Below are 17,651 nucleotides of genomic sequence, written 5' to 3'. Positions count from 1 at the left end.
CTAAGACATTTTAGTATTTTATGTCCACTCTTGGATTATTAGGTGCACGCCATTTCTCCGGTGACAGTTGCTCTAGGATTTGACTATAAGGATCCTAGAGCAGTATAATGTCACTCCTTTTCCCTTCATCTTTATTTTGCTATTGTTATACCTTTTACTTCTATGTAACAAACAGCAGGACACAAATTATAGCTCTTCTGTTGTTTTGCCTTAAACATCAGTTAGCTTTCAAATAAATTAAAAATAAAAAGTGCATTCCTCATATTTATCTGATATTCGGCTCCATAAATTTAGTGCCCTCAGCTTCCACAAGTGCTCAATTCTTTTCAACTCAGGGATGCCATTCAGCAATGTTTGGCTTACCCTTGTCTGCATTACATTTTAAAATTACCTATAGGTACAAAGCTGTGAAAATGTTAAAGTTGTCCCTGTTCTTTTCCCTTCTCTCGGAGATCATAGTCCTACCCTTTTCTTGCACATATTTTGACTAGGCTTGTATTTGTTTGTGATGGGAGTGTGTATCCCAATACCTGTTATTTCTTCATAGACAGAAGTGGAAGTATCTAGGGAACTGGTCATTTCATATATTACGGTTTCCTGGTCTATACTTTCCATTTGATTCCTTTTAAAGTTTTCATTTCCCTCTGATGTTTTCCATGTAATAATTTTGTATGACCTTATTAAGTGTATACACCTATTGTAATATCTGTTTAAAGTTCTTTTCTCCTTATTTCAGTATCTTTGTTATCTTGTGGTCTGCTTCAATTGATTATCTTTTTTGCTGTCCTTAGGTCATATTTTTCCTGTTTGCTGTTACTTATTTTCACATGCCTGGTAATTTTTTACTAGGTTGGAAATTTCAGATGACGTAAAATTCTGTGACTTTTGAAGAGGGTTTATGTTCCAGCAGGCACATCCATACTGGCTGATCACATTTAACTGGTAGTGTCTCAGTTTTTACATTGGCTGGTATGGGATGTTTTATGTTTTGCCCCTATTCTTACAGCAAAATCTCAATAAAATATCTACTTTCAAGGCATAACCCTCTCCTGGGCTTCCAGTGAGAAGCCTAATGATTTTATCTGTTCTTCCTAACATGACGAAACCCAAAATTAAGCACAGTTTTGCAGTGAACATGGGCTAAAATCTCTGCCTTTCATCAGATCCTTACAATCTTCTCCTTGCCTGCACAGTTCAGGGTTTGCCCTTGGATGTAATGGTTCCCCCTTCAATTTGTAGTCACTCTGGCCTCCCTGAACTCCACCCTGACATAACTAGTTTGACTAAGATTGAGTTTTTTCAGCTGAGGTACTAACTGCCTGATACTCTATGAATTTCGGAACCCTCCAAGGGAAACAAGGCCTCATAACTGCAGATTTCCTCTGGTACAGCGCCCTTCATTCAAGAAATGCATCTCCTTCACTTTTTCCTGCTTTTATTTGTTTGGCAGTGCCTTTAATAAAAAAATAAAAAACAAAAAATATTCTTCCTAGAGTTTACATATTTTTTAAGTGTTTCTTCAGTGTTTGATATAAGCCATTTTCATTTTTTTTTCTATTTATTTTCTAAAATGATTCCTATAAAGCAGGCTGACAACTTCTGGAGAATTCTTTCTATTACAAATATTTATTGTATAACATTCAGTCACAGCATTAAAATTTTTTAGTTTCTCTAGGTTTTCTTTCTTTTATATATTAAAAGCGTTGAAGAGAAAAGTTAAAGTATTAACTTTTCTTTAAATTGGCTTCTCTTTCTTAATTAGTCATTCAGACTGAATTAATTCCTTAACCTGAGGGAAACCTACAATCTCACTCTTCTGAGATTTTCTAAAATAAATTGGAATAAGAAAGAAATACAGGTACACCCAAAAGGATTTAACACACACGTGTGTGTGTGTGTATATATATATATATGTGTGTGTGTGTGTGTGTGTGTGTGTATTTCATTTATAGTATTTAGAAATAATTTTTTAGTTAAAAACCCATATATATGTGTGTTATAGTATTTAAAAATAAGCCTAATTTTTTATTTAAAAAGCTATATATATATATGTGCGTGTTATAGTATTTAAAAATAAGCCCTAAATTTTTTATTTAAAAAGCTGTATATATGCCAGTATACAGTATATATAAATATATACATATATATGTATGTATATGTATGTATGTGTGTGTGTATATGTGTGTGTCTCATGTCACGACAATCATAGTTATGCACTGAACAATTGAACCATAACTTAAAGTAATAAAGTTAATGATTATTTTAAATCAAGTCAAAAATTCCACCTAATTTTCCTATGATTTATAAAAGTCTGAGTCTTCAGACAGGTAATGAGTACCTTTTACTTTACTATTTAGTGTATCTACAAGTGTTTTCACATTTTTCTAGAAATTTAAGTAATCTAGAAAATAGTATTGTCTGTCTTTTATTCAAATAGTTAGAATATGCTATACTCAGAATGTAATCATAAAAATAAAATTATAGAAATTCTATTTTTTGTGTATACACACACACAGACAAAGGACAGTTCAACCAAGAAAAGGCTATTTGTTCTTGAGAGATTTATTTCTTTTTAATATCTGCTGTTGTACTGAGAAGCCATCTAATCATTTCCTTAATTACTCCTGCATATCTACCTTAACATCTTGTCTGATACCCTTATCTACGCAACTGTTATTCCTTAGATGAAAAGTGATTTAGCGATGGCTAATCTCCTTTTGTGTTTCAATTTACACTTTCCCCTTGTCTATTCCGAACTGGAAATGGCACTTGAAGTGACTCAAACTGTACCAGGTTTCCCCTTTGTTTTAATTTAATAATGTATTGGCATTTGATGTGATTTATGGTTGAGAATTTTAGATTTGTACTATGCCAGATCATGTATTGTTTTATCTATTCCTTCTCAGTTTAGCTTTCCTTACAGAAAGTTCTATGAAGGGATCATTAATTAGAACATTGTAAAAATATAACAGACTGCCTTACACAGGCTTAACATTGGTATTATTCTTTTCTGTCCCGTTTCCTATGGTAAGATGACTTTTACATCAAAGTGTCCATAATTCTGTATCATTGCATTTACAGACACAAAAATGTAATCAAATATATTCAATTATAAATTCATTAAGCAGTGTGTAATATAACCAATTTATATTGACTTAAGATTTTTAGTTATCTTGCTTAATAATATAGTTATTGCTTCTCTAATCATTTGGCTTTTCACGCTTACATTACATAGTCGAAAATAATATGTGGAACAGCTGCAAACTTTCACAGTAATAGGTACAATCGAATCTGATGTGTCTAATTAATTTTTAGTCCAACAAATTAGTTTTGTTCTTCATTACTCTCCAATGGGAGGAAGACATTATATTTCATTATATTTTTTGTCTGCAAGAACAATGGAGCATTACAGGTCACACACATCCCTTGTCTATGCTCTAATTAGTCCAACTGACAACATAGTTTCAAAAATACCAGCAGCATAAAAAATAGCAATACACCTTGAGTAACATAAATATGGTTCCTTACTAAATATGATATTTTATGAACCCTTTACAAAAAGGGGTCCAAAAAATGAAGACCAAATTTTCTTTTCTCTTTGTTCTATAAGGTATTTGTTTTCTTTTTGATAATTCCTAATAGTTAAGGAAATCACCAGAGGAGTATGTTTCATATTGAAAATATGAGCTCATTTTAAATAGAGTTTTGACTATGTTTGCATGTATAATAATTAAAGGCCGACATAGTGGGAAGATGAGCCAGTTTTACTACATAAGTCACACTGGTTTATAAATCTGAAATTTAATAAAAAAGACCTTTCAGGAATGGAATATAAGTATACATAAGGAAATGCTAGCAGCTATAGTAAAAAAGCCTGCATTTTGAAAAGATAAACAAAATAAAATTTTATTTCTAGTTCACAGCCCAGTCCAATATGGGTCAGCAGAGGGAGAAATGGAGTTTCTACTCCATACCATTATTCAGGGATTTGGGATCTTTCAAACCATAGCTCTGCCATTTCTTAGAAGCACAACATCCTCCAGCAGAGCCCCTGTACCTGTCCAGCCAATGAGGAAAGAGAGTTTCAAGTCAAGGCAGTGTTAGCGGGCAGGCCAGGAGGGTCGTGTGCACTTTTTGTTCCTACTTACTTACTTACTTCTTTTGTTCCTTACTTACTTCTCAGTTATTTTTTGCACTCAACTGTAAAAGATGCTAGGAAATGTAGGCTAATTTTCTGCCCTAGAAGAAAGGAGAAGCAGTGAAGTAAACAAGTGAATTGAGATTTGCAGGACTCTCAAATCTAGATAATTTATCACTCATATCACTGAGATTGACTGAGAGGCCCTTAAAGCAACCCTTAAACATTCACGGGTTATAATTTTGAGTCAAAAACTACAGTCTTTATATTAGCTGCCACTTCAATCCTCCCAAAATATATGAAGTAGACAATACGGCTGCCAACTAATTGACACAGGCTCTCGAAGGTTCAGTGCCCTGTATAAGCTTACTGCTTACTTGGCTAGTAAGTAGCAGAGTTGATATTGAAATTCTCAACTTCAAAGACCATGATCTTTTTAACATATTACAGTGCTATAACTAAAACAGGGAAGATCTCACACATTCCTTTGATGTGATATGCTTAAATGTGCCATTTATATTTTGCTTACCATTTACCTTTTAAAAGTCTTTGATTAGTCACTAATTAGGCATGATATTGACATTAGAAATCACTTAATTCCCAGTGTCTAAATTTCTTAATCTGCTAAATAAGCCCCTAAATCTTATGATTTCACAAGTTTAAGACCCCTTTAAAATGGATTGAGATTTTCTTAATTATCTGAGAGGTCCAAATTTTCCAAACATGACTAGTTGTAGAATAATCTTAGTACAGATTTAAATGGATGTGTCAATAATGGAGACCTCAAAATTAAATTTTAAGTTGTTCTTTTTATTTAGCTTTCAAATGGATTTTCAAATTAGTTTCAAATACTTTAAGGGAATATATGAGTTTAGTCTTTTCATTTTTAATTATGCATGCTGATCTCTGTGGAGGCTGTTTACATAATGGTCATTGTTTTGTATAGTTGTTTTAATACTTTCCGGAAAATGAAAGGATATTTAATCAAAATAAATTCTTTGGTAGAATATTAAGGTCAACATGAAGTTGCCTGTTCTTGTGAATTATGAACATTTTAAAATGGACAGTGCCGTAGCAGAAGGACAGTTTTCAAATGCCCTGAGTTAAAAGTTGTAATTGGCTTCTAAAAATAAGAACTATATTTAAAAACACTATATGTAATTCAAGATAAGTTATTAATTCAACTCTTAGTATTTATTTTCATAATAATTTATAAGGTGATAAATCAACATGTGGTTGTGAATCTGTCCATAGCGATCTACAGCACGAGGTCAGTGTTCTTAATGACATTTCAAACTCATGATTTCATTATTCTTTTGAAAATTATGAACTATTTTTATAGTAATAGTGATAGGCTCAAAACAAGTATTTTCTGCCTTCAAATAATTTTTCTTCGTTTTTGATGCACCATGTTTGTATTCCTGTGCTTATTTTTATTTTAATATTTACTAACACAAGGTTTTTTAATAGGGAGACGTAATGAAGTTGTCATTACTGAAAACAATAACAGTATAACTGAGCAGATCACTGATGTGGTGAAGCAACCAGCCTTTATAGCTGGTATTGGTGGTGCCTGCTGGGTAATTTTGATGGGTTTTAGCATCTGGTTGTACTGGCGAAGAAAGAAGAGGAAGGGCCTCAGTAATTATGCTGGTAAGTGACTATTTTCAGGTAAGAAAACCTCTTATCTTCAGGAATGTAATGAAATGAATAGAAGGAACAGAATGGAATAACAAAGAAGTGATTTTGGCTTGTTTTCCAAACCTGCACTGTAAAATGCAATTATACCCAACATGCTCTCCTTCATTGCTGTTGACCATATCACTTTATAACCACAGGGCAATCTTTTTGCTTGTATCTCCAGTGAAGCATAACAAAAGTACAGACTGATAAAATGCTTAACTTTTTTTCTCAACTAGTTCTTTGAAATCACACACACACACACACACACACACAATGTGTTACATGCTATGAAGCCATTTTGAGAAGTAAATTTACACAAGAGCATTACTAAAATACTCAGGGAAAAAAGAAAAATATGAAATATAGCTTTTAGTGTATTAGGATGCAGATTACAATAGGAAATGTCCCTCATGAAAATACAGGCAAGCAAAAATGTCACGAGAATTGATAAAAGCGATGAAGCATGAATTAAGTGATTTACTGTTCACTTAAATAGACTGTCTTACTACAATGCAAACAAGCAGCATTTTAAAAGAAAATGAAAGCAAAAGGAGAAAAAGAGAAAGGAGCTGAAGCAGAACAATAAAAGGAAGACTCTAGATGGTCTACATGTTCACAACAGTGTTTTTTTCTTAGAATCCAAGACAGAGTTTCAAGGGCATCCTATATTGTGGCCTCCGTGGCAGTAAGAGAGAGAGAGAGAAGAGACACCAAATTATGTAGTCAGTGATTGAGAGAATGAACTCAATACTCTGAATTTATGTTCAATTACACTTTTAAGTGCGGTTTATTTTAAATACTTTTTCCAGCAGCAATAACAAGAAATATCTCACAACATTTTACACTTTCTAGAATTTACAAGGGAGCAATTTCAATTTGACATTCTACAAGCATGTAAGAAATTTTTGAAACATTATATTCAATCTTCTATTTCTAATATTAACTTTGGTAGGAAGCACAAATGTCTCAGTAACTGATTTTGACAGGGAATCATTGGTTATTAAGCTTTTAAGCTGCTGTGGCTTGTAGGTTCCCAAACTTCTGAGAATGTGGAAAGAGTGCAAAATGCTAAGTATAGCCCTGACTTGGTTGCCTTGCTTGCTATTTGATGCATTTACATGTTTACGATCATTTCATTATAGCATTGTAGCTCAAGCCTATATCTTCTGAAGATAAAATTTGTTAGTTACTGATTGGAATCCAGGACTAGAGAAAGTAGTACAGCATATCCATTGACAAGGAGTTTCCATGTTGGGTGACATGCCATTCTCATTTCTCATTGCTTACTGCCTCTCTGCTTCCTCATAATCTGTTACCTAAGTGCTGTACCACTTCAACAATGAGGGAGTCTTTGCAGAAAGGGGTGCTAGGCGATAACTCCTGAGTGTCAAAGTCTTGAATATTAATGATACTTTAATGTACTTTTTTGTTATGAAGTCCAGTTCTCAGCCTTCATCCCTGAAGGTATTGGCCATCAATCTTTCTGTTTAATCATTCACCATATTATATTATGTCTCTGTGATACACTCATATACGTCATATAAAACATAAGGTATAACTGATTTAATTCATGGATTATTTTTGTTTACCCCTTCACTTGACATTAGCAATTATAATAAAAAATTGACTATGCTGGTCAACGCAGTGCAAAGTTCTAAGTTATTTGCATTTGGAATGGTGCATTCTTATCCTCCATACTTCTTCATTCACTCACTCCTTATAAATAAAATGTATCTCATAGCTAGTAAGTTTATACTGTTAGTAAAATTACACCAGACAGACTTTTCTTTTTTGTTTAACAACAATTTTGCAAAACCTATGCACTTGATTTGAAAATATATGTTGATCTTTGAGGTTGACAAGAATAGTACATTTCCTATTATAATTTTTTTTTATTGTGATTGATACTCATCTGCTTGTAGAAGAACTGCTAACTCAGAAGGTGCTATGTCCTTCAAGTATTTTGGAATATGGCCAAGCCAGAGAGAAGCTTTCAGAACTTTCATACTTAACTGATAGATGCCTGGCTCTGAAGATAACAGATTTTATGAAGCTCAGTAAATATAAACAATTTAATATGAGTGAGCAAATTAGGTGAAATGCTAAACACTTCACACATCAGTCTTAATATTGTCAGTGAAATATAAATTATCAGACAAAATTATCCAAAGGCACTTAAAAGATTTAATGGAATTTTCATACTCTGATTATCTGGGCTGAGTTAGTGCTTATTAAAAAAGGATTAATCTACATTCATATTTGAGAAATAGCTTATCAGGAAAGGGAATGAGGCTTGGCTGCGACATTAAAGTTTCCATTTGGAGTAGGAAAATGTGACCTACTAGAGATAGGCATTCTGAAAGCTTCCTCACTCAAAATGTCAATTTACTGCAGTTATGTTTTTCTCCTCCTCTACCCCAGTTGTAGCAGGCATGAGATTAGGATTAATCCTGTGAGGTAATATTAGAGTTATTTTTTCTATGTTATAACCTTGCAAAATCTCTTTACTTTATTTATATATGTTATAAAAATTGCAAGAGATTCAAATATTTTATGCCCTAATTCAAAAATATTTTAGATTGTAGAGTCTGCAGAACTTTTTGGAAAACTTAGCACTCTTCGGTTAGTATAAGCTAAAATCTTTTGTATGTAACTCCTTGAAAGTTCTTAATTTTAGATGCTAGCAGAGACATCTGATTGAGATTCAGTTATTCCGTATGTATCTCTTACAAGCAAGCACAAAGTTACTACTCTGTGATTGTCAAAACTGTGACAAGAACAGGATTGTCTGACCACTCCCAACCCTTCTTACAGCTTCAAGGCAAACATTTCTTTGAAATGAGAACCCCCTCAAAATTGCTTTCCATTTGCTTTGGCATCTTATTTGTATGTTCATCTCTCTGCACAACCAAAAAAATGCTGATCAAAATACCAGATATAATTTCCACTTTAGGAATTCTAATTGTTCATTCTTATTTGTAGTCTGCCTTAAATCTCATGGTCTAATAGAAGTTAGTCACTTTTGGTCTACTTTTCAAAATAGGACAAATCTAAAAAGATGAAACTTAAAAAAGTGTTCCCTTTTTTTCCTTTGCTTTAAAAACACAACTAAATAACCCCTTAAGATAAGAGTTTTCTTTTTTAAATCTCTGACAGAAATAATACAAAATGAGAAATTAGATTGTGTACTAAATTACATGTGAACCTTTTTAAAGTTACCAAATATTTACATAAAAGAGTGTGAACTTTTGCCTTTGTATAGTTAATATGCAGAGATACAGAGATAAATGTCTTTATAGAATATTTTGAGACCCTATTAGCAGTCTGTTCGAACCATTTGAAAAACATATTTTAATGGTTATGAGAACACAAACAGAAAATAGCTATGACCTAAATGTTCAATATGAAATACTTTGAAATTGAAATTATTTTACGCATAGCATTCAGTTTTCAATTTCCAGATATGGGTCATACCTTCTATAGTGTTCATACTCAAACAAGTTTGCAAACTAACGTTAATGCATGATACGTTTTTGATAAGGTTTCAGTGTTCCATTATAATACTTTTAACATTACATGTTATGAGGAATTTGCCACAGGTTCATGTAGTAAAGTTAAGTACAACTCAATGTTTCTATCTGCTTCTCTTGTCCTCCTTTTCTCTAGTACTATCTATTGCTCTGGCAGTAACAGAAAGTTTGAATGGGACAAAAGAGCATCTAAATTAGGGAAAACTATTTTGCTTCTCACATATCTCTTAAACAGCACATTTTGAGGTGTAGCCCATCAGCATCTGCTTATTTGCATATTCACAATGATATTCACACTATTATCTTAACTCTCTTTTAACAGACTAAAACAATCACTTGATAGTCCATTAAAAAAAACACAAACCAGAAAGTCACGTCAGATGGAAAGCTAATTAGCTATACTGTTTTCACATTGCGTGTGTACTAATCAGGCGTTTGTTTAATATCTCCAGTGCTCAATTTTTGCCTTAATTATTTCAGATTAATTCTTTTTTGTTAAAAGCAGTTATTAAAGGGGCACAATGTGGGACAGATGCACTGCTGATTCCTGATTCCCTGCACTTAAGTGAGCCTTTTGCAATCTGTATTCTTTCATCTTCTCTGAGCATGTGCCTATAGCTAGTCCTGAGCAGATGCAAAGGTTATGTCAAGACTGCTTGCAATGCATTTGAAACATTACATGTAAAATTGATAAGACAGTATATTTCAGATACCAATAAGAAATTCCTAAAAGCCCTGATATGTTTTAATGTCTCATGAAGAGCCTTGGATTTTATTATCATATTGCCTGAATATGATATCATGAGAGATAATATTAGTAGATAACCTTAAAGCAGGGACTGGGAAACTGCATTTGGAAATTTGTAATATTCAAAAAGTGATCATCATATTTGATAGCCCGAACTTGAGAACAGAGGAGTCATGGAGAGTTATTCAAATTAAAAAGTATTCACTATATATATATATATATATATATATATATATATACATATGTATATACTTTATATACTTAAATATATATTCATTTACTTAAAATATGAATCAATTAATTAAATTTCATTTATTTTCACCTGTACTCATCACATTAAAAAAAATCATAGTAAATATAATCAACCCCTTCCAAAGATAGGGTTTATTGGTTTCACAGCTGTAAAACTGGTATTATTTCTCCTTCCTCCCTAGTGATTGTTTTAGCCAATCTAGATTAATTTTGGTCAGAATTGCAGGTTCATTGTACCTTTGCAAGCTATACACTTCTATACACCACATTTCTTTTTAAAATAATTTTCTAGTTAACTAACCCAAAAGTCAAATTTGATCCAAACCAATGTGAAGCTAATGTAGACTTTATCCTACTAATCATGGATATTCACATTCCACTACAGAAAAACTAAATAACTTTGAATACAGTTTACTGTCTAAGACTCTCTGTAGTATTCAAAGTATATTCCCTTTCTCAATTTGGAATCATTTTGGGGTTCAAATACACTTGGCTGCAAAGGCTTGAGCAATGGATGATGGACCTGAACTGATAATAATATTCTTTGGCCAGTCCTTAAAATCCACTGTCATGTTATCGACTTTGTAGACTTGAAAATATCGACCGGAGACAGTGGATTCACTGGCTGCGGCTCTGGTGGATGCTTGTTGGTGTTGCTAATAAGTTCCATAGTTAGATGGAGGAGTCCACCTTTGTGATCACTACGTACAATTAGGAATATATTCAGTATTGGTCATTTGAAAATTTCATTTTTGTGACCATATTATTCTCTATTAATTATAGTTCATGTCTATTGTAATTATAGCTGTTTATGACTATCATAAAAGAATTGTGATTGTGAAAAACATATAGTCAATAAGTATTTGTTTTTCTTGCTTTATTAGGAGGACATAACATGTTTGAACTCTCTTGCTTCAGTTTCAAAATTATGAGTAAAACACTTTTCCCTTCTAACTGGGACACCTTTGTGTTAAAACTAAAAGTCTTGATTTTGATAAATTCACAATATGCGACATTGATCTTTCAATACCACTATATATACTAATTGTAACAGGTTTGACATTTCAATGCAAATTGGTTCTTTAACTTAAACTTGGATTTGGCTTAAAGAATTTTGAAATGTGCTATTAAAATTGGATCAAATAATGGCTTTGCCTTGGGTGAAACCACTGCTTGTTACTGTCTGTACAATTATGTTAATTATATTTTCTTAAAATTCCCAGAGGCCTCAGCTCTAAACTAAGTGCTAATATATAGTTGTTATTAAATGTAATTAATATTGACTATTTGTATGTGCACATCTTCCTTTTTTTTTTTTGCAGTTACATTTCAAAGAGGAGATGGAGGACTAATGAGCAATGGAAGGTATGCTAAGGAGATTATTTTTTTTATTATTATTGTTATTTTTAATCAGGACTGGAGAACTCTATAGTAAGAGGCTATTATTGTAATAAATGATCACTTGTAAGTCTGAGAATTCTAGGAGGAATTAAATGGCTTACCACAAAGTTTAATGATCTATCTGTTGTACACTTTAGAGAAATCAAGTCCAGATGTTTCATATCTCCCAGATGCCCCTGAAGAAATTAGTAGTAAATATCACATGGAATGTGTTCATTTGTTAGCAGGATGTTTATTGCATTAATTAGACATTAGCAAATGAAGTTGCTGTTGTTTAAGACTCCTTATTGGCTCTCACTAAATTGCTGTGAGTGAACAATTACACATAATCGATCACAAAGTAAATGATTCATGGATGATGAATAGGCTGTAGATTGATAGGACTGGATTCCACAACTTTGGATACTCAATTGAAATTGATAAAAGCTGATAACAAACTCATATATCCTCATCTATTTTCCCTTTGCCAATATGGAGATTGTAATTAGGCTCTAGTAATAACTTCCAATCTCCCATTTAATCAATATTTTAGCAAAAAGAGATTAAGTCTAATGAGAGTTAGTGGATGTAGCAAGAAAGCAGTTGGGTCTTCTTATTGCTGTTTCCATAGAAACACATGTTTCTCTTAGGAATTGTACCAGAAGGGGTCTATCAAAAAAAAAAAAGTGTAATGATTATAGATGTTCTATTCCCTGGTAAATATGCTAGTAATCTGGAAAGGAATTAGAATCCCATCTTTTATATTAAAGGAGGAGTTCTTTAGTAAATATGATGTGAAAGAAGTTTTCCTCATAGACTATACTCACATGCTGGATCATATCACAGTGTGTCTTTTATTACCTTTAACAAAACCCTTAACATACCCTTAATATTTGGCAATTTAGAGAACTTGGAAATACGCTATTGATGGAACAGTACAAATAGTGTTCATTAATTTCCCTTAAGTTCCTTGCCTCCAAATCAAGCATGAGGGCTCATAACAAGGGTTACAGCCTAGAGAACAGATACATAAGGGAGCTGCAGAAATTGAGGAAAGAATAGCCTAGAGTGTTAGAAATGGCTGGCATAGAGCTGTCACTTAGAGCAGTTGTTCCTTTGAGGTGCCAATTTATCATCAAACCTTGCTTTGTGATCCTAGTATGTAAATGATTCCTACCAGTTTCAGGACAGACACCTGAATTCATTTAAACATCAACAGACCACCTGGCAAGGACTCCCTGCTTCCACTGTTGGGGCTGATCTATGTATAACGTTAATGAATTGCTGGAGTTCTTTAATTCCAGGGAGTCTACATATATAAGTTTGAAGTCAATTAAAATCTTCAATTTCTCAACCCTTTATATTGCATGAGACGGGTGTCAAAATCTTGTGTTGAGCCCCATGGATTGATTTCCTTGTAATTTCTGTTTTAGCCGTCCAGGCCTTCTAAATGCTGGTGATCCCAACTATCCATGGCTTGCTGATTCTTGGCCAGCCACAAGCTTGCCAGTAAATAATAGCAATAGTGGCCCAAATGAGATTGGAAATTTTGGCCGTGGAGGTAAGTCGTGCTTTTTAAAGTAATGTTATTTGAGTTATTTCTCTTTGTTATTCTCAAATGTCATTTGAGTTCTTCCTGGATTTTTTTTAAAGAGACATATCAGAGAGGATTTTCTCTCATAATTCAAATTAATGAAGGATATGCACTAACAGTGCCGTACAATTATCAAATATTTTAATGTAAAACTATCGTGTCTACATTACCTTGAGTAAAACCAAACTTTTAAGGAAGATATTACTAACCAAGATGAATATTTGTTTCCAAGATTGTTAGTACAAGATTACTGAACTCAGAAACAATTTTGCTAACTAGACCTTATGGTTTTGATGCCGAGGTTTCTTTTCCCTGTCTCATTTAATATGTGTTTATTGAGCATCTCCTGTGTTCTTGGCACTATGGAAGACTGTAAGAATCTAATATTGATATAAAAAAGATGGTTCTTGCCCTCATACAATATGTCATTTAAGAAATAGACAATTAAGTTTATATGACAACATGTTAAGAGAGAACTTTTCTGTAGTTTCACAATTAATAACTGTTATTCAAAAACAAAACAAAACAAAACAAAAAGACGCTAAGTACTCAATGTGCTTAAGCTTTGAACATTTAGTGCTGAGTCTTCTCCCTATGGGTTTGGAAGAAGACAGAAGTAACCTACTGTAAATAACTACCAGCTTCTCCTGACTTCACCCTTTAATCAAGTCAAATAGGTGAGAGCTGGGTTTAGAGAAAGATGGGAAGAAGAGACAACTCTCTGATCTCAGTGTGGCTTGGAGGGTTCATAGGAGTTTTCCATTGGTGGAAGATTATACAGATATTAAATGTACTTAAACTGCCTCTATGAACAGATTAATATTTAAGTTGATACCTGAAGGAAGCTTGAGTATGAATAAAAAAGTGTGTAGAAAAGAAATTGCTCTATTTTAAGTTCCAGAAATAAGAGAGACATTGACCTACTTGAGAAATGGAGGAATTTCCTATGACTTGAGTATAAAGTACGAGGACACAGAAATGGTAAGAAATATAGGATAGATAACGGAGAACTTCTTAAGCCATATAAAGAGTTTAGACTTTATTCAGCGGTAATCAAAAGCAGTTGATGGATTTTTAAGAGGAGAATGCTGGGATCCAAGTGCTGTTTTAGTCATGTAGCCTGCTGCTCGATGAAAAACGGAGTAACAGTAGAAAATTGGAGTGATCAATTACAAGAGTGCTGTGATCCAAGCAAAGCTGGAGAATTCACTGTAAGATGTCTGCACTTTTAGAATTAATGAAGGAGACCCAAAGCTGTGTTACAGTTTTCTGAGTCCACATAAGCCTTGATGTGTTGATTTCATGATGAGTATATAACCAGGTTGACTGCGAAGAATATTCTTTGCATTTTCTCTTTAAGAATGGGCTATATTTAAAATTCTATTTGAAATAATGAAGCTAGCAATTATTGCATAAGTCTGCATCTGTCAATACAAACTATAAGAAGAGGAACTCCCTTTCTTTCTGAAAATAAAATATGGAAAATAACCATTCCTGCCTCATAGGTGTGTAATGAGGATTAAATGGATGACTATATATATATATATATATACACACACACATAGAGAGAGAGAGAGAGAGAGAGTAATCCTATACATATATATAGTTTATATATATATATAACATATAGTAATCCTATACATATATATAGTTTAGTTTATATATATAGTAATCCTATACATATATATAGTTTAGTTTATATATATATAGTAATCCTATACATATATATAGTTTAGTTTATATATATATATATATAGAGTAATCCTATACCTATATAGTTTAGTTTATATATATATAGTAATCCTATACATATATAGTTTAGTTTATATATATATAGTAATCCTATACATATATATAGTTTAGTTTATATATATAGTAATCCTATACATATATATAGTTTAGTTTATATATATATAGTAATCCTATACATATATATAGTTTAGTTTATATATATATATATAGAGTAATCCTATACCTATATAGTTTAGTTTATATATATATAGTAATCCTATACATATATAGTTTAGTTTATATATATATAGTAATCCTATACATATATATAGTTTACTTTATATATATATAACATATAGTAATCCTATGCATATATATAGTTTAGTTTATATATATATATAGTAATCCTATACATATATATAGTTTATATATATATAGTAATCCTATACATGTATATAGTTTAGTTTATATATATATAGTAATCCTATACATATATATAGTTTAGTTTATATATATATAGTAATCCTATACATATATATAGTTTAGTTTATATATATATAGTAATCCTATACATATATATAGTTTAGTTTATATATATATAGTAATCCTATACATGTATATAGTTTAGTTTATATATATATATAGTAATCCTATACATATATATAGTTTAGTTTATATATATATAGTAATCCTATACATATATATAGTTTAGTTTATATATATATAGTAATCCTATACATACATATAGTTTAGTTTATATATATATAAAACATATAGTAATCCTATACATATATATAGTTTAGTTTATATATATATAAAACATATAGTAATTCTATACATATATATAGTTTATATATATATATATAACATATAGTAATCCTATACATATATATAGTTTAGTTTATATATATAACATATAGTAATCCTATGCATATATATAGTTTATATATATATATATATATAAAACATATAGTAATCCTAGATATATGTGTGTGTGTGTGTGTGTTTATACATAGGTTTAGCACATACACACATATATATGATTACTTTGTGTTAAACCTATATATATATATTTGTGTAAAGCTTGGCATACCATCAATGATGACTAGGCATCAGTAGAGTGAGAGAATGAAAAGTAAGTTACATGACTTCTCAGCTTCCTCTTCCGCTTTTGTAAGCCAACACACCCACTTAGGACTCTTAATTGCCCAGACACTCTGATAGTGGCTCCCTCCCCTAAGTGACCTGACTGTGAGCAGCTGTAGGCTATCACTTTGCCATGGGCAGTTTCTGTACCTGAGCACCTTTTCACCAGGAAACAAGAGTCTCCCTCCCTCTGCTATGGAGATTGATTTTGTCAAAAGGAATTCTGTTCCAAAACATTTTATCAATCAAGGAATAGCTGCCTCTTTTACCTTTTGTATTTTATAGAAATACTATCACATTCTATCGTTATATTAAGAAATAAGTGCTTACAGATGGAGAAAATGATTTTTTTTTTTCAGTTTCAACAGGCTACATTAACATCTAAAATGTCTCAGTCTAATTTAACCACAGGGTATACTTGGAGATTTGCAAGGGTTTTCTTCCATTTTCACTTCATTTTCATGATGTGAAACATTTCACAGATGAACAGCAAGGCTAAGACAAAGTTTTTGTAGGGTTGACTGTATCTCCTATCCACATAATAGTCATTTTAAGCATTTACTATGTGCCGGAATTACTGTTAGGATATTTTGTATATTTTAATTCATTTTGCCTGCATAGTAATGTATGAAATAGATAATCATATTTCCATTTTAAGGATCAAGAAACTAAGGTTTCTCTAGATAAATAATTTGAGATCTGGTTGTAGAAAACTCTGCTTTGTACTACAAAGGTAAATTCACATGTGTGACTATATAATCATATTCACTTGGAAAAATAAGGATAGATACTGACATTTTTCCTTTAAGAATGAAATGAAAATACATGTTTGAATGTAATAAAATAGTATTTGTAATAACAAAGTTACTAATTATGGCACAAATCTACATTTTATCAAAGCAAACCATAAAAATATTACTTAACCATTTAGCAAGTGCTTACTCTCTTCAAAACACTGGGTGAGCAATTATGAAAATGCAGACCTAGCCCATATGCTCCTGTCTTCAAGTGACTTTATGATACAGTGAAGAAGACATTCATTCATACAGATAATTATATAAAACAAAAGGAAATAAATGTGAATATAAGTATAACCAAAGGGCTGAAAAACTACAGAATCAATTACCAATTCCTAGTAGAGGAAGCGTTTCTGTAACTCACAGGTTTCAAACACAAGTGTTAACAAACACCAGTCAGACAGCCTAAAACATTAAGGATTGGTAGGTGAGGACTGTGAGAAGTGAAAATGGAAAAAAAGCCCTCTCTAAAGATGATATCACCTATTTAGGTCTAGCCTTTGGGGAGGAAGGCCGGCCCAGAGTTTCAAATCATTTGATATTACAGGACTCTCCTTAACATCCAAATATTCATATGCAATATTCCAATATTTCAGTGTTAGAATATAATTCAGTTTATTTTTTGAAAATGTAGGGATGATCAAATAATATT

General features: G+C 31.9%; 1 protein-coding gene across 38 annotated transcripts in view; it reads left to right on the top strand.

Moving 5' to 3' along the window:
• ROBO2 (roundabout guidance receptor 2) overlaps nt 1-17,651 on the top strand; it is a 1,334,178-nt gene that overhangs the window by 1,266,793 nt on the left and 49,734 nt on the right. For all 38 annotated transcript variants that reach the window (XM_078358529.1, XM_078358528.1, XM_078358527.1 and 35 more), the window contains 3 exons: nt 5,609-5,791; nt 11,674-11,716; nt 13,165-13,292. In XM_078358529.1, the coding sequence (XP_078214655.1) occupies nt 5,609-5,791; nt 11,674-11,716; nt 13,165-13,292 (354 nt within the window). The remainder of the gene's footprint in view (nt 1-5,608; nt 5,792-11,673; nt 11,717-13,164; nt 13,293-17,651) is intronic.

This window comes from Callithrix jacchus, chromosome 21, assembly GCF_049354715.1.
Source record: "Callithrix jacchus isolate 240 chromosome 21, calJac240_pri, whole genome shotgun sequence".
NCBI lineage: Eukaryota > Metazoa > Chordata > Mammalia > Primates > Cebidae > Callithrix > Callithrix jacchus.
This window is presented reverse-complemented; position numbering and strand designations above follow the sequence as displayed.